The sequence below is a fragment of the Triturus cristatus genome, chromosome 4_1, assembly GCF_964204655.1.
Source record: "Triturus cristatus chromosome 4_1, aTriCri1.1, whole genome shotgun sequence".
Lineage (NCBI taxonomy): Eukaryota > Metazoa > Chordata > Amphibia > Caudata > Salamandridae > Triturus > Triturus cristatus.
In genome coordinates, this window is record NC_140585.1 from 674,993,948 (window position 1) to 675,017,018 (window position 23,071).

General features: G+C 41.0%; 1 protein-coding gene across 2 annotated transcripts in view; it reads left to right on the top strand.

The window, feature by feature from the left end:
• CTTNBP2 (cortactin binding protein 2) overlaps positions 1–23,071 on the top strand; it is a 636,925-nt gene that overhangs the window by 38,126 nt on the left and 575,728 nt on the right. For both annotated transcript variants that reach the window (XM_085653125.1, XM_085653124.1), the window contains exon 2: positions 18,372–18,479. In XM_085653125.1, the coding sequence (XP_085509251.1) occupies positions 18,372–18,479 (108 nt within the window). The remainder of the gene's footprint in view (positions 1–18,371; positions 18,480–23,071) is intronic.

Sequence of the window (23,071 nt, forward strand, 5' to 3'; positions counted from 1 at the left end):
GAATAACCGTTTCTGCTTCCTCCTGTGTTCTCTCCACACAATGAACAAATTATCTATGTACCTTGCCCATATGGCCACCATATCCACCCACTGATCTTTGCAATCTGCCCAGGCCGCGTGCTTCTCCCACCAGCCCACAAATATATTTGTGTAGCTGTGGGCAAAGCACATGCCCATATCGGTATCTTGCGTTTGTTAATTACCCAGAAAATAGAAAAATATTGGTATTAAGTCAGAAGGAAATCAGTTGTGATGCCACCATATTATGTTCTTTGAATTTCAGCAGTTTCTCTTTAAGGAAACATTCGACTTCTTTTTATCCCTGCTGTTGCAAAATGCAAGTGTACAGGCTTGCAGTGTCAATTGTAACTAGTGGGAAGTTCTCTTCCCATACAGTATTCTGAATTATTCTGATCAAATCAGTGGTATCCTTAACATACAAACTCAAATCCTTCACAAAAGGAAAAAGTAAGAAATCCACAAAGATTAAAGCATTCTCTTGGAGGCTACCCTTGGATGATATAATTGGACATCTCAAGGGTCCCTCACTGTTTTTGTGCATCTTTGCAATGTGATCAAATGTGGGAACCACTTAACGTTCTATCTTTTATGAACTAATATTCATCATAGTCTAAGACTCCTTTGTCTCTTCAGATCAGAGAATGCTTGTACACTTTTATTGTTGTCCTCCTTAGTGATGGGCTTGTTGCATTGTTTATCTCTCATGTTGCCTCAATACTTCTTCGTGATACTTTTTTCCCCTGAGTTTTATATATTTCGAACTAGACCCGAACATCTCAGAGCGCTTTACATAAGCACCAGTTGCATTACAGATGAACATTCATTTTTTTGTTAGGCACGGGGAGATTAAGTGATTTGCCCAGAATCACAGGATGTTGAGTGTCCCTCCTGAGACACGAACCCGGTTCCCCAGCTTCGAGGTCGACCACTCTAGCCGTTAGGTCACAATATCTTACTTTGTAGCACTATGTTTCCTCTCTTGTCCGAGGGTTATATAATCGGAGATGTATCGTTCTTGAGGGCCAACACTGCTTGCTATTGTTCCTTAGTTAGGTTTTGGCTTCTCTTGGTTGTCCATGGTCTTGTAGTTATTAGTTTGTCCAAATCTCTTATCTCATGTAAGCAATCAAATGGTGTTTGTGGCACATATCTAGATTTTGCTCTTAAATTACTTTTGCCTCTGCTTTGTACCATCCCTGCCTGATTCTGGAACTGTAGTAGTTATTTATTTGCTCTCTCCGGTGTAGAGGCTATTTAATTGAACTCCTGCAACATTCATAGTGTCTTTACATCCTGGCCTATTAGAATATCAGTAGGTTCCGTCTCCATCATTGTTTCAACTACTCTTCTGCTAGGATGTAACATGTGGACCTTTTTTTATTTAAATTTTCTGATGAACTGATAAAAATCAATACGGGCTGTGTAAAATCCCACTCTGATGTGGGGGGTGGGGGGGAAAGCAAGTCTCATTTGTAGCACCAAAATTTCAATTGCTGTGAGTGATCTGTCTGAGAGATTCACTATGGTTAGATTTTCTTGCCTCATTTGCGGCAACCCCTCTTTTGCTCCTAGCCATTCGTTGTGAGGCTGATTGTTTTGTTCCCTTTGGCCCCTCTTTGAATTTTTCTTCAGCCTGATCTGGTGGGCATGATCATTGAGGGGTTATTTTCCACGACTCCTTATTACTTGATATTCCTGTTGAAAATTTACTACATCACTTGTACTCTGCCTGGGAAGCTCCCTTCAAGTCTGGACCTCAGATTAATCTGTTTACAACTCTGATTCTAAGGTGTCTCTTGTGCTTACTGTACACTGATTTCTGGATTGTTGCAGCACTTTTCTTGAAATGTCAAATTTTGGGGCAAAGGTTGGAACCCGTCTAAATTGGTAATCTCTGGTCACTCGCAAATTTGTTTTGTTTGTGGTATTTTATACTATTTTCATAGGGCACCAACCGAACTGTCATAGCCTGTATTAGACACTCAGAATGTTTTTGCCAGATCTTGAACAATAGCTTCCTCCAAGTTTTTAATTTCCTCTAATAATCAGCTCCTGTCACTTTCGGTGTACTAAACTAACATCTCAGTCCTACCTCTGACTGAGGCCGTAGTATACTCCACCAATTCCTGGAGTACAGGATTCTCGTATGATGGATCATATAGATTCTTAATCCTCTTAGTAACCTATTTACATCAAGATATTTATGGCAACATGTTTATTTTTTCACCCTTTACGTAACTACAATAAAAGATAAAATTCCTCTGCATGATTGTACAAAATCTGAGCTATAGCATTTAATTTCACGCGTTTCGACCACTCGAACTTCTTCAGGGCAAAAGAAGTGTAACTATACTTCTATTTTGAATATTAGGTGTGTTATTTTTAATCCATTTCCTGAGCGCATTTCACAGTAATGGGAGCAGTAATCTCACATGGCGATACACTTCCTCAAATTAGCATCTATTCATGATGGATATTTAAGTGATTGGTCTTGTATTTAGACCTTAGACCAGGGCGTGACACTATAGTCCATGTTGCCCCATCCACTAACTTTTGGTATGCGGTCGCTAGTAACAAACGTAGTCCTGGTAAGTCACACAACTGTTTGTTTACACTGTTAATTATTTTTATATTGTTTGTTGTGTAATTGAGAGTGCCATTTTCTTCAGATTTTATACTACTGTTTTCTTAAATTTTGTACATATTTGAACTTGTGTAGGGGTATTACTTGGCAATATTTTTATGTCTTGTCTAGTTTGTCTTGCTTTATCTGATGCGTACTTTATATATATATTTTTAGTTTATGTTGTATGTATTACCTGAACCTTTGTTAGGATTCTAGTCTTTACCTTGCCCCTGGTTCAAGTAATAGGGCTGCTCCTGTTGGTGGTAACAACCTTCTTACTTGTCCAGGCACCCTTCTTATTCACATCAGCCCTACTTTTTAGAGCAAAGTGATCTGTTGTGGAGAAAAGGGTATTAAACATGAGTATTCATCCTCAGCCCCATGAATTGCAATGGAAGTTGGGGGTGGACAGAAGTCATGGTGTTCATTCCGTGTAGTTACATAAAAACACTGTGAGATTTGGCAAAGTTACGCCAATGGGCAAATCTATCCATATCACGCTGCAATTTAGCCCCAGTAGCAAGAGCAGTGCTGAAAAATTGGTGCGAATGGCACCATGTTGTGCCCAAGAGCGTGTGTGCAGTCGATTTGCTTTTGCTGCAGCTCGAGTAGAAAATCTATTTGAGTGGCAGCAAATCTACTCAAGAAGCAGCCCTCTGACCACCCGTGACCTCCTGCGTGAGAAAATGGTGCCAGGGAGCGCCAAATCTCACCCACATTCCTGAACGCTTGCAGGAAAACATTCTGCCATGCAACGAATGGTGGAATTTGACTGGAACTCTGTGTTACAAGAGTAACGCAGAGTTCTTAAATTCCACCAATTCTGTTGGAGAATGAAATATTCTGCCCACCCATCGTCAAATTCTTATTGGCTTTAGTCTTGCACAAGTCTTGATTGTAGGGTCAGTTACTGGGTAATGAGAGGAGTGGCTGGCCACCCTTTGGGTGCTCAATCGATGCACCCCAGAGACTGACTTAGTCATTGAATATTTGAAGGCGTCAGGGTTTGGCCTCTGCATTGCCCCTCTCTCCTTCTCTTCCTCTCTAACTCTGTGACCCTGTAGCATATTTCCCAGTACTGGTAGCAGGTCAGCCCTCTGCTTTTATGAACACCAAAGTCCTCTGGCGCTTGCAGCAGTGAAGACTACTATCATTACAAGTGATACCTTTGTGGCGATGGCACACTTTGACTTTTAGTTCTATGGTGAGCACCAGGGTTTCTAGAGCCCCCTCAACCTAGTCTACATGTAAGCCCCACTTTTTGGCGCTGTGCTGTAAGTCTGATTAGTAATTGGTATTGTATTAGCCATTTTTTTTTTACAAATATTTCGTGCAAAAAACCATATCAGCTAGCATGCTTTTTAACTTTTAATTGAGAGCTTTTGCTTGGTTTGGGCATTTTGTTTGTCTGTAAAGTACACATTAGATAATGAAAAGGAAACCTTAAATAAGAGTATTTTATTTGTGACTTTGCCGCTGCTATGTGTCTTAGTGAGCTGAACACTCAGCTGCCAATAGGTGGTGTTCCTGGGGTCGGGGTATGGCAGACTCGGCCTTTCGTTCTAAAGAAGTATGTACACTCGATAAATAAATATATACATTTGGTAAAATCTGGTATTTGCAGTGCTTAGAAGCCGCTGCAGTGTGGTGAGCAAAGCTATATAAAAGGATGTTAATATTATTATTATGGTGCCAGTGACCAGCAACTCACAAAATATAACCAGTAACTGCTCTAAGCGATTGTTTCGTGTCTTTTTCTCAGCTGCCACTTTTCAGTGCTCTTGCGTTGCTGTGTTCATTTCCACTGCGCATAAGTCGATGCTTGCATCAGGAATTGATTGACACCAGGAATGTCCCTGCTTTGTTGGAACCTTCTGAATGTCTGACTGCTCTTCATTGCCTGGTAACCTCTGTTTACGGTGCCATAACACAGTGGAGAAAAAGATCTAATCTTGGGTCCCATACCTAGAAAACACACACACACTCTCCCCTTCTTATCAAGTTAGTGTATGCATGCTTCCAATTGTTTCCTTGGCGACATTGCCCAGAAAAGTATATATTTTTAGCTGATGTGTTTTATCTTCAGTTTTTGAGTCTTGCTTAGAGAGTTAAAACGTGCTTTGTAAGCAAATCGTCTGGTTTGTGGGATTTGTAAGGACAGTGTGCATAGCATTCTGTTCCGTCACTGAAATGCTATCGGCTGCTGTCATCGCCGAATTCAGCAGACTCCACTCTTGAAAGGTCTCTTTCTAATGACATTCCTGGATAAGAACTGGCGTGAAAGCCCTTAAACATGTTCAGCTTATTGAAAAACGACAGAATGTTGCATTTTCATTGTGGCGACTCAGAATGTGTGCCTGTTCAGTAAGAGTGGAGCAGTGTTCAGGTGCGAGTGTGCGCGCGCAGCCAACTTTCAGGTCGTTTTAGGGTTTTTCCAAACAAAGAGCAGTCATTGCTTGGTATGTGAGAATATAGAAACATAATAAATACTGGACAGAAATACAGTGCTGTTGCCACGGAAGCGGATGGACGTCAGTAGCCAAGATTCATCAATCCTGAAGGTGTTGAATGCAAAAGAATGTGTTTTTTTTCACCAGTGCTGGCAAATCTGAAGTATTTTATTTGCAGAACTCACAAGCAGTCCAAGATGAGGTCAAACATTAACAACCATTTGCAGCTGGGCACAGATCTGTGAGATTCATGTGCTTTGCCCCTCGTTCTGTACCTTTGCTGCTTTGTGTGTTTTTGTTTTTTATGTGATCAACCTGTTTGAGATAAAACAAAATCTAAATCTTTTTCGTTGTGATCATGAGCATTGGTTCCGGTATATAGAGGTTTGCTAATTGTTTGACATCAACCTGAAAGAGACAAAGCAATATCTTTTAATATTTATTTATTTGTAGTATTTATATAGCGCAGACCGAGCCACACGGGCAACAGAGTGTTTTCCATACAACTGTAAAGAGAACCGGTATCTATCTCCCTGCTGAACCTAAAATGAGAAGGCTCCACCGAATAGGCGGTCAGTCTTCCACAGCATGTAAGTGGATATAGTTTCACTTGCTTTTGAGTGGCTCCTGTAGTATTCTTTCACAAGGTTAGTTTTGAAGCATCACTCATGGCCAGTAAACTCAGTCAAGCACCCTATACAGTAATGATGAATCATTACTTCGGTCATTGAAGAGTCCGGCTGGACTAAGTTATTCAAGTTCAGCATTCAAACAGTATACCATGACAAGCTCGTGCGATGGCTACATATTTTTTGATTTCTTATTGCAAGCATATGCAGTACAAGCATTGGCATAGCCAATAGGTCTCGCCTTTGGGACCTTATAAGTGGACTACTGTTAACAAGTAGGCAGTAGTGCTTGTGAAAAGCACAGCGCTCTAAAACATTTTTATTATTGTAACATGAAAACAGTGTAAAGACACAATGACGGCTACAAAATAAAAAAGATAAAAGGGAAAAAAAACACATTGACAAAGTAAAACATTTGCCCACTAGCCATAGCATTGAAATGCACAACCTTTTGGTTGGATGAGAACATGTAATCCGGAACAAGCTTTGGCAAAGTCAATAGGTCTTGGCAATCTAAGTGCTATAGGCGTTGTCAATGTTAATGTCTATAGCCGTTGTCCATGCTAATGACACATCAATGCAGCCATGCACACTCTGTGCCAGGTGAGGCCTGCCCTCCCCGCAGTGTCACCAGCGCAGTGTGTAATGTGCCCTCGCCCCTCAGGGGGCCGTACCACTGAAAAGAGCGCAGCAGACATGCATCGCCATACAGTGGCGACGCCTACACAGCAGTTCTCCTCTTACAAATGGCATCATGTAATAACAATGTTATTTTCATTAGTTTGGCATAATGTAAGCAATTGGTTTTGTTATTGTGGTCTCCCTGCATGCATGGAACAATATATAGGTTCCTACTACATATGTTTATTTCTACTATATAGTTCTTGTTCCATCACGTGAAAGGGATTAATAAAAATGGTATATAAAGGGAATGTATGTTGGTAAATATAACTTGGTCAGTATTGTTTCCATGCGATGGTCAGCATTAAATTTGATGGATGTGACAATTCAAAATCAAGCACACAGGTATGATAAAATAATACATCCAGGGAAATGTCAATATGAACTCGCACTTGTAGGGATTTCATTGAGGCTTTATGTGAATGCATACCTGAAATGGCCTCAGGAGCTTCCCCTCCCCTCCCCTCGTCTGAGGGTCGGCCTACCAAGAACTTGGGTGTCTGGTTTGAGGAGAATCTGCTGTTTTCCACCCAGGTTAAGAAAACGGCTGGCTGCTGCTTTGGACTTATTAAAACGCTGAGAAAGTTCTTTCCTCTCCTTCCGCAGGCAGCCAGAGTCAGTCACCTGCGCTCTGATACTTTCCCGGCTGGACTACGCTAACTCCCTCTATATTGGCTCTCCGGGATACCTCATTAAGAAATTGCAGGTAGTCCAGAACTGACTGCTACTGGGTCTCTCCTCTAGGCTGAGTGTTTACTCTCATCTGTTAGCCCTTCATTGGTTACCAGTAGCGGCCAGAATCAAATACAAAGCTTTGGTTCTGGCTCACCGCGCCCTCCATGGTCAGGGTCCTCTTTGCCTCCAGAAACGTTTTTCTTTTTATGCCCCCGCACAGGCCTTGCGCTCGGCTTCTCTGGGCTTGTCCCTGGTTCCCAGATTCAGACTTCAGAGGATGGGAGGTTGTTCTCTGGTGGTCAGAGCTAGCAAGGCCTGGGATGCCCTCCCCCCTGATCTTCGTCTCACTCAGGAGCTCGCTGCCTTTAAAAGGAAGCTGAAAACATTTCTCTTTGTCTGATTTCCTCTGTCTGCCTCAGGTTTCGCGCCGGGATACTCCTGAGTAGCCGAGCGTGCTATAAATGGAATATAACATAACATAACAAATGTGAAACCAAATCATTGCGTTTATTTGTACCCTGATTTGCTGGTGAAATATTTTTAATTGTAATTGCGCCCAAAACACACACTTAATAACCCTTCTATCACTGAAATGGAAAAAGCTTATTTAGGTATGTGTTTACAAAGAAATCATGCGATTTAAAAGCGTTTAAGTGTATGTTCTGCAATTAAATCAGATGCACTCAGAATTAAGAGTAAAGTGGCACCTGCGAATCAAAAATAATCCCAGTAAGTTGAAAGTTTTTAACTTTGATTTGCTAGTGCAACATTACATTTAATTATGAATGCAGGTGAATCACTTTTACAAAATCCGTCTAAACAAAGGCTTTGTATCACTTAAGTTTGTAAACACTCACCCAAAAAAGTCTTTAAATTGAAGTGATAGAAGTATGATTTAGCCATGTGTTTTGAAAGTCAATCACGGGCGCACAAATTTACAAGAATGTCATACTGATGCTGGACCAGAGTGTTTACACACACCAATCGTGTACAATAGGTAAACGGTCACCCTTGTAAAGCAGCATCTGGCATTGGACCTCGGTCATTGAATGCACAGCAAATGTGACACGCTAAGAACAAGATTTACAGTCATGTTTACATAGGAGCTTGGAGCAGCGAGTGAAAACATGAGCGCTCATGTTAAGTACTCTTTAACAAAGAAAAAAGTAGCACCTGAAACAGATCCTAAAATAGAAGCAGTGGAGGGATAGGGTAATTGGTGCATGCTCTTGGCGAGGGCTAAAAAGAGTCATGACAAATGCATCCCATTGGCAAGTGGGGAGAAAGAATGAGAGTGACGATGGAGTGAGCAAATGGGAACAGTATGGTCTGGCTGAAGCCCACAAAATGTATACATGTTTCTTTGAATCGAGACAGCACATGCTCTGTCTAGCCAAGACCTAAAAAATGCTGTCCCTTTACAGTTAATAAAACTAAAAAAAGAAGATGCTGTCCCTCACAGTGAAAGAGAGCCATTGGCTGAAGGGAGCTGACTCTTTGTCTCTAGACTGTGTTGTGTGGAAGCAGAGAGAGAGAGAGAGAGAGAAAATGGGAGGGAGAGAGAGAGAAAATGGGAGGGAGAGAGAGAGAAAATGGGAGGGAGAGAGAGAGAAAATGGGAGAGAGGGAGAAAATGGGAGGCAGAGAGAGAGAAAATGGGAGAGGAAGAGAGAGAGAGAGAGAGAGAGAGAGAATGGGAGAGAGAGAGAATGGGAGAGAGAGAATGGGAATGAGAGAGAGAGAGAGAGAATGGGAGAGAGAGAATTAGAGAGAGAGCGAGAATGAGAGAGAGAGAGAGAGAGAGAATGGGAGGGAGAGCGAGAGAATGGGAGGGAGAGAGAGAGAATGGGAGAGAGAGAATGGGAGAGGGAGAGAATGGGAGAGGGAGAGAATGGGAGAGACAGAGAGAGAGAATGGGAGAGAGAGAATGGGAGAGAGAGAATGGGAGAGAGAGAATGGGAGAGAGAGAATGGGAGAGAGAGAATGGGAGAGAGTGGGAGAGAGAATGAGAATGAATGAATTTTGCTTGCATGAGGCTGGCAAGACATATAAAGTTGTCTCTGGGCCAGACCTAACCAGGCTGCAATAATGAACACTCAAAAACTGAATAGAATGGACACATGTCTAATGAATATAACTACAACATTCCAACCTGCGTACATTGAGACACGGAGATTGGCTTTATAAACAAACTGCTAAATCATGGCCTGCTTTGGGATGAATATTTCAGTCTTGTTGGTCACATGCAAAAGTTGTTCTTTGATAATTGTATCGCAGTTCGGAAAGAGTTACTGCAGTTTGGAGACAAACCAAATGTAAAAATAGTAAAATCAACAATGTTTTTGCTATCTGTGAAGTTTGATATTCACTACTTTGAGATTTTTTTTTTAACTTTGCCAATTTGAGCAAGTTTGCAACGTTCTAAAAAAGAAAAGAGAAATAAACCTGCAAAATCTTAAAGTGCATATGTCTTGGTTAATGGAAATATAATTAATCCGGCAAATTTTTGCATGGATTTATCATCAGCAGAAATCTAGATGACATTGCCTAGTGTGCTGCTTAAGGCTGCCTCCATCCTGTATACTCTCTTACATGGTGCTGCTTAAGCTTAAGTGGTGTGCGGGAGGCCAATGACCAGCCAGGTTTGTGGTCCAGAAGTGAAGCTGATGTTGCCTAAAGAGCGTGAAAGAAATTATGTGAAATATAGTGCCCAAGCCACTGTCACTATTAGAACTTGTTCTCTTAGATTTGTTTGTGGACCTCCATTAGCATGCTGTTTTTCCCCTTCCACCCCCTGTGTATCCTGTTGCTTCCTGTCGATGAAGATGACGGCCATCTTTACCTTTCTTGACGGCTTCTCTGTGGTCTGTCTGTTCTTCGGCTCGGCGAGCAAAACCATCCCGCTGCGGTGCTGTGCCTCCTCCACAAACCCTCCTGTGCTTTTTTTTGTACACCTAATCCATTTTGGTCTGCCTTTGCTTCTGATCCAGTAGTGATGGACTGGTCCCAGGCGTGCCCTGCTTGAAGAGGTCTGCTGGACTTGAACTTACTTCCACCGCCATTTTGCCTGGTTCCCGATCCCCCTCTGCTCCTTGCGGCATTTGCCTGTGTTTATCCCTTGCTCCGCTTAACCCCTCTAATGTTGGACATTGAGGTGTGTATCTACTTTTATGTAAACTGTGTTGCACATTCTCAACCTATGTAAAGTGCTCCGATACCTCTGGGTCTAGCCAGGGCTACATAAAACTCCAAAAATAAATAAATATGACGGGCAGTGATTTAGAACTATATTTCTAGCTTGCATTTGTGAAATGTGGGCATTCGGCGTAAAGGGTTTATTAAATTGGGTTTTTAAAACTCAAGGAACATAGACATATTTGCCCCCCAAGCCAGCCTAAGATTATGAATATTTACTGCTGTTACTTACTCAGTTACTGGAAATCCTATATATTAAATCTTTTCCACAAGCAGTGGCTGATATATAATGTATTACTTTGTGTAAGACACGGTATTTAATACTTGTGTGATGATCTGCAAACGCAATGAAGCCCTAGCGCATGCACATCTGATTTGTTATAGAAGCAGAGAGCAAAAGGCTAATTGTAGACCAGGCAGAATCTGGCAGTGTTAGGAAATAGGACACGAAAATTGCAATTTGACGTCAAAATTGAATCCTTCTGTGATCTTTTAAAACGTTTCTGAAAGGCTTAAATTAGTAAATTAATGAAGGAGTTGTATATCATGGCTCTGCAGACTAAATCTCCCTAAACTACTTCCTGACTGATGCACATTGAATTGAGAAACTATGTGTTATAGGTTTTTTTGGGCAAGCTAGATGCTTAGCAGTGTTTTGGGTTGTGATAAGTAGCACAATCAACAGCCGGGGTCCTTGAATTGTGGAACCGAGTCCTCATTTTGTGCTGCTGCTGTCTTTGGATCTACAGCTGGTTCAAGTAAGGTAGAGAGCATCCAAAGATGTGGTGCTGTATTTTTTGTGCAGACCTACTAAGAGGCCTTAATGTGGGTGCATTTGCGCCTGAAACTAATTTGTGTGTTTTTCTTTGAGCCGCTGCAGTGACTTAAGAGACATAGAATTTAGGATTCTCTTGGCTTCCATTTACCAAATAGCCTGGATGTGCCACTCTGGACCTCCGGGAGGTATGGAATCTGTTGTTCTCGGCAGGCTGACCTAGAATAAAGGCAGATTTTATGTAGTTCCAACTACTACTGAGTGCCTCTCTGCAGAGAGAAAGGGGAGGATACATCTGAGTACACTAGTTTCATGATGGAATGCTGACCAAATATAGCCAGCAGTGACTTTTGGGATTTTGGATTTGGTTCTGTTTTTCAAGGTCTGGGTTTTGACAGTGCCACTATATATTATGTATAATATTGTATAATAATGTTTACAGACTGGATGGCCTTTGGTTCCATCCCTTTTAACTACTGAGTTTCTTCAACGTGCCTCTTTCAGCCACTGGCTTGACTTTGTCAATGATAAATTGGCTCAGTCCAGTGGGGTATTTGTAAGAAAATAGATTTTTAGTTGGAGAGGATGTGAGTCCTTCCCAAATAGATAAGTCTAAAATCTTGACCGGTCCAACCCACAAGTTCAGTAAATAAACCTGGCCCCTCCCCTTGTAGCTATGAACTTGAACTTAAGGAAAAGTATGTAAAGTATTTCATAGGATCAAAACCAATTGAAAAGCCAAAACAAAGCATAAAAATATTACCCACCCAGTTTCCAAAAAGAGGAATATTTAATTAGAAATACCAAAACAACTAAAATCCAGTAAGGGGAACCAGAGATACACATTTTTTTTTAAGTTTTCGACCACAAAGCGCCAAGATAGGTAAGGCACCAATCAGTTGACCACAATAAAGCAGAGGTTGGATAGCCAAAGTAAGTTGTCCCAGTCAATGATTTTACCTTCTGACTAAGGGCCTGAATTAGATCTCGATGGGTGGGTTACTCGTCACAGCGGTGACTGACATCCCGTCCGCCGAAATATAAATCCTATTGGATATATTGGGAAATCTATTTTGTTGAACGGGATATCCGTCACTGTTGTGATGAAGTAACCCGTCCGTCGAGATTTAAATCAGGCCCTTAGTCTATGTAATGGAAGTTTAAATCTTCCAGCATGCAAAGTTGCAAGATGTATCTGGCATAGTCCTCTCGAAGCAAGATAGCTGATGGGCGAGGTCCTGCTGACACCATTGTTTTTCATGGGGGAACCGCCAGGCTGAGAAAAATTCAAACTTCATGGCTGTCGAAGTCCTCTCATTGTGCAAATTCTTTTTGTACCTTCGTCCAGTCAAGAGTTAAACTTTCTGATTTTAATGATTTTTAGCTCCACTATCCGAGCAAGCCTAGAAGTTGTATCTGATGAAGTTGGACACCTTTGCCACAAGGTCCTGCTGATGCTCCAGAGTCCTTGGAATTCTTTCTAAGCCCCAATTTTTCAGACGTTGTAGTGCAGCACTTCCTGGCCACTTCTAAGGCTCCAGGCCCTCAGGGACGAAATTTAGGGGCAATGACTCACTCCAGCAGAGGCCACCAGCAGTGTCCAATCGTGAGACAACTTGTTTCGTCACTGTAGCCACACAGGAGGTCATCTAATCAACCTCTTGAATCCCCTTGAATCCAGTTCTCAGTGCTAGGTACAAGTGGGAACATGTCTCCGTACAAGTCACAAACAACAGGTCCAGGCCTCTTCTGTTCTTCTGCATGTCTATATGTGTTCCAAGAAGCTCTGAGTTATAGGTCACTTTTATAAGAATTACTGCCCAGTGAGTGTAGGGGTGGTCATTAACACTCCCAAACAAATGAGAAAAACCCTGCCTGGGGCAACCCTTCCCACTTTTGCAGGACACCATGTTTGCCTTACTGCCAACTATCCCACAGTGTGTAGTACTGAGGGAGATCCAAAATGGCAGCACCTTTATGCCCTTGTGGATTTCTGGTGTCTCAGCAAGAGGCGTGTGTTAAACCTGGCATCCTTGGCACAGTTTCCTCCTAACGTTTTGCCTTCAACTCTCCTGTTTTGCTGACTTCATTTTTAGTGGCTTTCGGACTCTGCACGCTTTACCATTGCTAACCAGTGCTAACGTGCTTGAGCTCTCTCCCTAAAACATGGTGGAATTGGCTTATACCTAACTGGCATACTTAATTTACTTGTAACTCCCTAGTAAAGTGGCACTACTTGTGCCTAGGGCCTGTAAATTAAATGCTACTTATGGGCCTGCAGCACTGATTGTGCCACCCACTTAAGTAGCACTTTAAACATGTCTCAGGTTTGACATTACAGCCTGTGTGTGCAGTATTTTAAGTGCCATGTCGACCTGCCAAAATTAACCTTTGGCCAGGCCCAAACCTTCCTTTTCAATGCATGCAAGTCACCCCTAGGGTAGGCCCTGGACAGCCCAGAGGGACGGGTGTATGTATCTAAAACGGGCATGTACTTTTTATTTAAACATATCCTGGTAGTGAAAAGCTCTTAAATTTGTTTTTCACTACTGCAAGGCCTACCTCCCCCATAGGCTAAAATTGGAGTTACCTTAATACCTTTAATAAGTGATCATTCCAAAATGGGAATGTGTAACCAGTTCATGTTTGGTGTCTTTGGAATTGTAATGAAAAATCCTATCATAAGGTGAAGTCAGATTGTTTGTTACAGTTCTGAAAATGCCACTTTTAGAAAAGTTGGCATTCTCATGTCTTAGCCATTTAGTGTCGGCAGCCTGTCTGTGGGTCACAATACTGGGTGTAGTTGACAGTTGAGCTTTGTGTATTCCTCCTAAACAACCACACACAATAGATAGCTTGGGTGTGCCTGGATGGGCCATCGCTGACTGGATGGGAGGGGAGAGCGGGGAAGAGCCCTACTTGTACTTAAATAGACTGTGCCCTGCCTCCACACATAGGGCTCCATACCCCTTGTAGTTTGTCTGTAGCCAGGACAGCTAAGGCAGGATGCCTAGGGACTTCAAAGGAAAAACTTTAGAAGCTTTCCCCACAGCAAAGGAAGGTCCAGGTGTAGATATTGGACCCCCCAACACCAAGTCTTCAGTACACTTGAAGACCTGTTGATTCTCTGCCAGGAAGAAGGGCTGCTGTGCTGCTTAATGGAATGCCACTCTGAAAGAACTGCTGCCCTTCTGTGCTTACCTGCTGCCTCTTGCCTTGGTGAGAAAAATTGGACCTGCATCTGCTGAACTCAAGGGCTAGTTGGCTGGCTCTTGATTAGAGCCTTGGGGACAGAAGGCTCCTAGAACCTTGAACCTAGCACCTGGATTCTGCTATCTGTGAGTCCTACCCTGCCTAATGGTGTCACCCAAGTCATGGACCCTTAAAAGAAGGCCTGATGGTGCTCTGCCAGCCCTTTTGTTGATCCAGCAGAACCAACGCATTTTCTCTGCATCATGGCGCAACCCCGAGCAGAATCAACACATCGCCCCTGTTGCTGGGGTACTCCTGACGCAAGGACTCTGCATCAACCGCGCAGCCCACATCAGAACCACTGCCTGTGCAAAGCTTTCCCGTTGCATGCCCGCGCATCGCAAATCTCTTGTTGACAGCCTCTACGACTACGTAGGTTCTTGCATCATAGTCTCGCAGCTCTTTGGAACCGACTCATCACCTCGACTGCGGGACACATCCTTGACACCAGACTTTGCATCCCAAGCCCTCATCGACAGAATCCTCGACAACAAAGGACCTTGCATCGTAGCTCCAGGGCCTTGGCTGCATGAGGCAGTGCCTCAGCCGCACCGACACATCTTCTGTGCCGGCCCACACAATGCTCCACAAGAAGAACTTAAGGTACTTTTGTTCAGCGGCCCTAACTGGGTCCCTGTAGTCACTCCATGGTGTTTGGCCTGAACTTGTGACTTTGTCCCAGTCCAGAGTGGCCAGTTATCCACAGCTGGTGTTTTGTGCTTTATGGCACTATATTTTACTTAAAGCTTTAAACTTGCATATCTCTGCTTCTCCTGGTTGGATTTGTGTCATTTTTGTATTTTTTCTTTTATTAAAATGTAAGCTATTCTATATTGATGAGGGAACTTATTCATGTTGTACTTTCACTTTATTGCTGTTTAAAGTGCTGCATAAATACCTTAGACATTGCCTCTAAATTAAGCATGATTGAACTGTTCAAAGCTACCAGAGGGTTGAGCACAGCTTAACTTGGGGTTTGCTTTTGCCTCACTCTGACAAGGGTTGTGGTTGCTTATTGAGTAGAGTTTCACCTTCCCCACCCCCGGACCGGTAGCCCAATTTCTTACAGCATGTTTAGGGAAATGAGCAGTCTCCTCAACTACACCCGACTGGTTCTAGGACAAGCTCCCCCTCTCACTGGGCTGTATCAGGCTGGCAACAGATATCTATTGGAACAAAGGTTTCTCTTCTCCAGGCCTCCTTTTATTCTTTACTTCAAATGGGCTTGTCTCCACCTAGTCCCTTTCAAGTTATTGACGTTTCTGAAACCCACCCAACTGCCCTTTCTGAGTTGAGAGGAGGCACATACCTCACAACCAGGTCTTCCTGCCAAAAGGCCTAAGTCCTTTTTTCAGCTCTGACAGCAGTTTTTACACCTCATTAAGGGGAAGTACAGATAGGGCGCAGTTGCTGGAGGTTCAGCCAGAAAAAGTCTACATTTTTAGAAGTTACTTTCTCTATGTATTTATTAAACATTCAACTTGACCAGTGAATTTTATTTTTAATAGTCAATAAAAATAGTGTTTAAAACATGTCTGTAGCTTAACTCAAACCAAATATATCAGAGTTATGTTATATGAACTTTCATTTTTCACATAGGAGCAGGTGCATCCTTGCACACTGAATTAGCTTTTCGCGGCTAGTCACTGTAGTCGTATGCCAATTCTAAATTCTTGAACGTTAAGATTTCTAAAAAGAGTTATTTTGACAGGTTTGCCCGTAGGTTTGAAAGCTACAACAGTCAGGCTCCACAAATGACATTTAACTTTCCACACCATTGGTTTGTTCTCCTCCACTTTACACTATAGCCTTACTGGAAAGTTAAATATGCCATTTAGGAGTTGCCCAATTATTTTTAATAGGAATAGATTAGAGAACATACACTGGACAACAATGTTTGTGTGTAGCATTTAAAAACCAGCACCGTCCGTCCACAAGTTATTGGGTGAACCTGCAAAAAGTGGTACTTTCTCACTGTAATAATCACTCATTTAATGGTCTTTCCACCTCCACATTGAACTGCGTAACAGACTATTTTACAACTATTTCCATCTCTGCTGTCTGCCTTTCAAGGGTTTTGCTGGAATATGCCAGCGCTTCATGCATTGGCACAGTCCGTGTGCGATCGATTGGTTTTGCCAATGCTTATGTGGAATATTATTCTCTCCTTGACCCTGTCTAAGCAAGTTTCACCTGACGCACATAGAGTCGCTCCTTACAGCCAAGCTGTACATGATCTTCGATGTCAGTGGTTAGGCTACCCTTATTAGTATTGACTTCTCAACATCCTTTGATTTAGTCGCCCATCCCGTATTACTCACCAGACTACAGGACATTAAGATCGCAGGCCTGGAACATGGCTGCCTAACTTCCTTTCTGTCTAGTCAGGAATAAGATGTGTTGTTTCCTACTTCCAGCTATGTAGTTGTGTTCCTCAGGGTCTTTGCCTAAATTCTATAATTTTGGCTGGCAACCCTTATAAGATGGTTTCGTCTCTAGTTCTGTTGCTATCCTGGCAGCTCCAGCTGGTTGTGAAACTAGAACTCTCATCTCTCCAGCTGCATCTTCATAATTGTCTTCTAGCAGTGTCCTGTGGATGTTCCGTAGACCCCTCCACTCAGTCTTCATTGCAATAACTAGTTCCAAGCTCTAGGCTGTTCTGTTGCGGAAGAAAATCATTCTCTGTTCTAGCTCTGATGTTATGGAATCAACTCATGTTTAATCTTTGGGTAATCCCATACCAGGAACCTTTTCATATAACTTAAAAAAAATATATATATATATATTTAATTTTGAGAGTGTAATCTGTTTTGTGAAGCGTGCCAGTTACGTGGTTTATTAAGATGAAGATGCCATTCGGTGAATGTGCACTTACAAATGGTCTATTCAGTTATATTCTATTCATGTAATTATGTTCTACACTACAGTATTTCAGTAGTTCTACAGTACTTTCAGGGTCTTATGGTGCTCTCGGAAGCTTTGCAGGAGAAAAAAGTTTGATTTGACTAGCCCTTCACAATATGCTTACAGTTCGATACATTTGTAATCGAAATTTGAAGCTCTTTAATATATGTACGTTTTGTCTAAAAATATAGATTCAAATATTTATACTTGTGTCCAACGCTTTTAATCTGCGGTTGATAAATATTATGATAAACTCGCCACAGGATTGTACTCTGCAGACGTTGCCTAACATGCTGGTAGGCATTCCTAATGATAGCCTTTTCCAAAAGCTTATAGGCATTATGCCAAGAAATGGTTGGCCAGCAACCTTTTTGCCACTAGTGCCTGACTTCTTATGGCAGTGCACAGTGTGCCAAAGAAAGCTTCTCTATGTTTTGGGAGTTGATATTAAATATGTTTTTGTTGTCTTTGGAACAGAGCTTTATTATTATTTCACAAGAGCTTCGGTTCTTTTGAAATGCTCGGAGGATCTGATCTTGGGCACAGGGGATCAAGTCCTACACCTACAGTAGCTGGGAATGAATAATACACTTTCAAATCGACATCAGGAATGGGATAAAAAAAACTAGAACATAACCTGGAATTTGAAGATATTGGTTTCAGAGTGGGGACATCACAGGCATCCCTGGACAGAAGTTCAAATCGACATACAGATACTGGCAAGACGCTTGCCATTGTGTTCACGGCTTCTACTTTTCCCCTTGATCGCGAAGTGAAAATCCTTACGAGGGGACCACAAGTGGGGGCCATGTTGCTTTGTGTACATTATCCCCTGAAAAATAGTGTTCCTATAGTTATCCTCACAACAAATGAAGTAGGCTCAGTAGGAGGAGTGAGCATGTGGTACTTATTTTGCATTGTTTCCACAGCCAGTTGTTTTTTGTCCATGTAATGCAAGAAGTCCAGCTTTTTTGACGATTGATTTTCTTCAAACATATATTCCGCTCTGCACGTGCCATAGTGTGCATTTTTACTTCTCCTGACTTTTCCATGCCATTCATATTCTTCAGGCGATGAAATATTCTGCTGCCTTAATTGGCATTTAAACTGCATTATTTTTACAGATTAAGGGCATGTTTTCATTGTTTGTCCTTCATTTTTCAGAAAAAGGGGTTTGACGTGGACAGCCTAACCCAGTCTGAATTACGGTTTCTTCTAAGTATCCTAGAAGGGGAACTGGAAGCAAGGGATCTTGTGATTGAAGCTTTAAGGGTAAGTCTCATTTTCAGACGACATTGATACTCTGTTATATTGGTCTATAGTTGCAGTGTTGGAATGATGAGGGCAGGCTGGCCATGCCTCAATAGGTCTGTGATTAGAATACGGCTAACTAGACTATGAAGTGCTTGAACAATTCCTTGCACCTGGTACTTAGTGTAAAGACTCCATAGAACTGTCACACTTTCTCCAACCTGGGTATTACTTTCTCTTACAAGCTTTTCATTAACAGCAAATGAACCAGTCGTTTTACGCAATGCAATTGACTTCTGAAATTGGCCTGTAATATCACCATGTTGTTTACCACCTAGCAGAGAAAATAACTCCTCAATGTTCTTATTAGGACCAGGCTTACTAACCTCCTGAAACTCAGAACTGTCACTCATGTTACTAAACATAGTCCAAATTCCATGAAAAATGGGGTTGCTAGCCCGATCTTCCAATTCAAGCCAGGAACCACCTATTTCAGCCTTTTACATTTCCTCCTGGGTGGCTGGTGAAGAGGCAAGTTCCATCACAGTTGCTGATGTTCCTGCAAAGGGTTATAATGTCACCAGACAGAACTATCTAACTTTACCATATCATGATATCAAAAGCATCAGTTCTGTTGCCATGATGCATTCAAGGTGCATTAACTCAGATCTTCAGAGTGCAGGATGTTATTTTCTGAAATGCACCTCCGGTATGGTAACGGACGCCTTGATAATAGCACCCATAAAAACGAAGAAAACGACTCTTCTTCCGGCAGACCTTTACTTAACTTGTTCCTTCCCTCTCCCTTGATCTTTCATGCTTCATAGAATGAACATCTTGATTCTTTCCCAACCATTTATTATGCACAATGCACCACAAGGAACATATAACACATTGAAAAAATGTGTATGCATGCTTGTATAATGTTGTATGTGGCATATGTTGCTCGATATAAAAGGCTCATTTCAGTGGAAAATCTTTGCCTCGGATTTAAAAAATAAATAAATGAAGATTTGAAAGATGTGCAGAATAATTTTCAAATACAAAGTTTTAATCTAGCTATACTATTGCACTGATTATCAATGCTCATATAGTTTAAGGCATATTTTTACAGGCCCACTGCTGTAACTTGTTACAAAGATGGAAATGAAATAAAATGTAGAACTGATGCATAGAATCTTTGTTTGCCAACGTGCATTACATTCTTTAAGATTATGAAATTAAATGAGTAGGAAACAAATTACCCAATAAGAGAGAACAGAAGCACAGTGAAAATAATTCAATATGTTGTAGAGTTGGCTTGCATAACTGTTAAACCATGGTTACATTGTTTTGCTCATTGTTAAGCAGTACCTCCTTTCAGATGTAAAGGGAGTACAATTTCAACTGGGGCTGCAAACCCAAGAAATAGTGGTTGAAGAAAATCTTCCAATACATTCATAAACCTTTGCAGATTTGGTTAAAAGCAAAGTACTGAGAACCATTACTAACTACCTCAGAAGAAAGCGTGTATCAAGAAGATTTGTATGAATTTTAGCAGATTCATTTGCTGATTACGCACATTATCTAGGAATATGGCTTGTACGAACTTGATTACCATTGTTTTTATTAATGATGAGCAATATCTAGTTTGCTTTATAATTCACTTGATGAAATCAAAAATGCACAAGTTTTCTAAACAGAAAAACCATTAGGACCAGGCAAGACCCAAGCATGTGGCCAAATTCTGCAAAAGATCTGGTTTCCCCTTACTCAGTCAAGATATTTTAAAATGCGTATATTTTTCAAGATAGTTGAACATTTGTGAATAGCCACTGACCTATTTTTACAGTAACAGCACCCGCCCTTGTTCACTCTGTCTCTCAAAGAACAGCGAAACAGTACCGAATTAAGTGCTACAGGCGACATTTAATGTGGTGACTAAAACAAATGTTTATACTTATATACTTAATGTTTCTGGAATTATATGAATGGACATTGTGTAGTATCTTCATATCTTAGTTATAGCAGTTTGCTGTTCCATTATGATGTATGGGAAGAACCTAGAATGTTGAGGGTTTCAGATGATCCTAAGGGAGTGTGGAGAAGCTTGCTCTTGGGAGCACATAAATGCCTGTGTGGTAGTATTATAATGGATTACATTTGTTTTATTTACATCCCAACTTGCAGTGAGACCATACTTTTACGTTCGTAATGGGCATAAGCCTGGAGTAAATGTCACTTCATTACGGGATATTGCTGAAGGTACCCTATGGAGAACTCCAATTTGTAAATACATGAATTGAAGTACAAGTTGAATATGTTGTGCAAGTTTTATAGTGGCTTTTTAGGATGCATGGGTTTTAACTTAATTATTTAGTTATTATATCAGTGTCTCGTTCAGATACCGTCATACGGTCTAATTGTTTGTGTTCTCTCTTCTAAAACATGTCGTAAGCTGGAGGCATTTGAATAAGCGTGTGGCATTTGTTCCCCCTTTTTCAATGGGCATGCCTTATTTATGACAAGTTTAAATGTTCATATAATTACCCATTATTCATGTGGGATGTCTCATGGGGTCATTGTTGTTGGCTAATGTACAAAGAGCCATTGGTAAGAACACATCACAGAAGAAGCCCTCGCTTCTCACTTTCACAGCAAGCCCGATTGGAGACTTGAATCTGCTGTGAGTGATTTTGACAACATGGTTTTCCAGTGGTGGTTAAATGGGGGGATGCCGGCAAACAAGTGGATCTACTTTCGGCTTCACACTGTAATGGACTAAAACACTGTTTAAGGTTGCTTAATGAACATCTTAAAACAGATTATAACTAGAGTTCCCAGTGTTATATATATTTATTTTTTTACATGTTTGTTTGTATTTATCCATATTTATTTTTTAGCTATCCTGTTGGTATTTATACATTTTTATTTTTTGCTTTCTGAATAAATGATACCTAGAATTGTATATTTCCACATGTATTTAACTGATAAACACACACTCATACTTGGATGCCTTTTGTGTTTGAGCTAATTAAGCAGTATAAAAAAACAATACACCCACAGGTAAATATTAGCATTATACTTTAAATATATGTTGACGTATGCATTCATTTAAGGATATCGCATCCTCCTTTTTTTTTTAAATTTTTTTTTTTTTTTTTTTACTTCCCATGCTATGTATCTACTCGGCTGTTGGCCTGGAATTTATCTAAGAGACCTTGGAGAGTCACTTAAAAAAGAAGCCTAATATTCTGTATTTTTCTGATTTTAAAAAGTAAATGCAGACAGGAAACAAATTGTTTCTTGTGTCTATTTATCTGTAAAAATCAGTAGAAACAGAAATCTTGGAGCCTTAATTATAACATAGCTGAGGATTGGCTACCAGTGGATTACTTCGGTGTACAGTGTAGTGTGAATTTCATCACCAATACTCCATTTCAAGGTATAATCCAATGAGGATTGCCCACCAGTGTATTCTGGACATTTAGAGTGGTTCAGGCAACATCATTGTTGGACATTAACACTGCAAGTTTTGATAAAAGTTGTATTTAAAGTGAATACTGTGTGCCCGGCATCTGTCAAAGACTGTTGCAAAGTTCACCGCAATCAATAACTTGGACTTTGTCCAGTACATTCATATATAGGTATGTAGTACGTTGCATATGGCTCTTGTCCTATTTGATTACCTTGAAAGATAATAGGTTCTAAAGTCATGTGAACTTTGGTATTTTCGTTTGTTATTTATTAATTTTGTTACATGGACTCAGGCATTGAGCTGAATGCCAGTAGAATGTACTAGTATAGTGTCCAATGCTGGTGTCAAATTTTACATCGGGTCTAGAACATCATTACATTATTCTATGATGCATTAGTTTCTCAAATGATTATAACATTCCATTCAGGAAATGTATTCACATACTTTATTACCATGCAGAATGTAATGACTCCACCATTTGTTCTACATCTTCTAGTGGTCCTAGTATAACATGGGAGAAGTGTCTTGGCCCAGAGGATCAAGAGGTCTTTGATCACTTAAGTTGAATGTTCAAGTGAAAAAGATAATGCTTTGAAGGAATATGAGTTGTGCATGAAAAAATTAGGCAACTATCACTTATCTAAAGTAACCACAATTTAAGAAAGATTTAATTTTGGTGAAAGGTGAATCTGTGGAGGACTGCATAACAGATCTAAGGAGATTAGCCTTGTTGGATAAGTTTGGTTCTAGTGTTGATGAGCATATTATATTAGAGTGTAATTATGATAAAGCCAGAGAAGAATTATGGTTATTTGATGATCCTTCTTTGACAGAATGTATTGCATTGGTGAAGACAGTGGGTCATAGATTAGCATGTGTGGATGGAGTTAAGAAAAAAAGGTACAAAGATAGTATGAGTGTGGTAGACCATAGGAGAAAGAGCGTGTACAAAAGCACATGTCAGCAGTGATTTAATGTCATGCTAGTGTCAAGCAATTTGTGGGAAGATGTTAAAGGTGTGGTATGCTTAGTCATATAGCTAACAACAAAATGTGCTCAGGGCGGAAAGGCACATGCAAAATATGTGGAAGCAAAGCAAGTATTGTTGAAATAAGGGCAACAAAGGGAAGATAAACAACATTGAAAATGTGGAAGC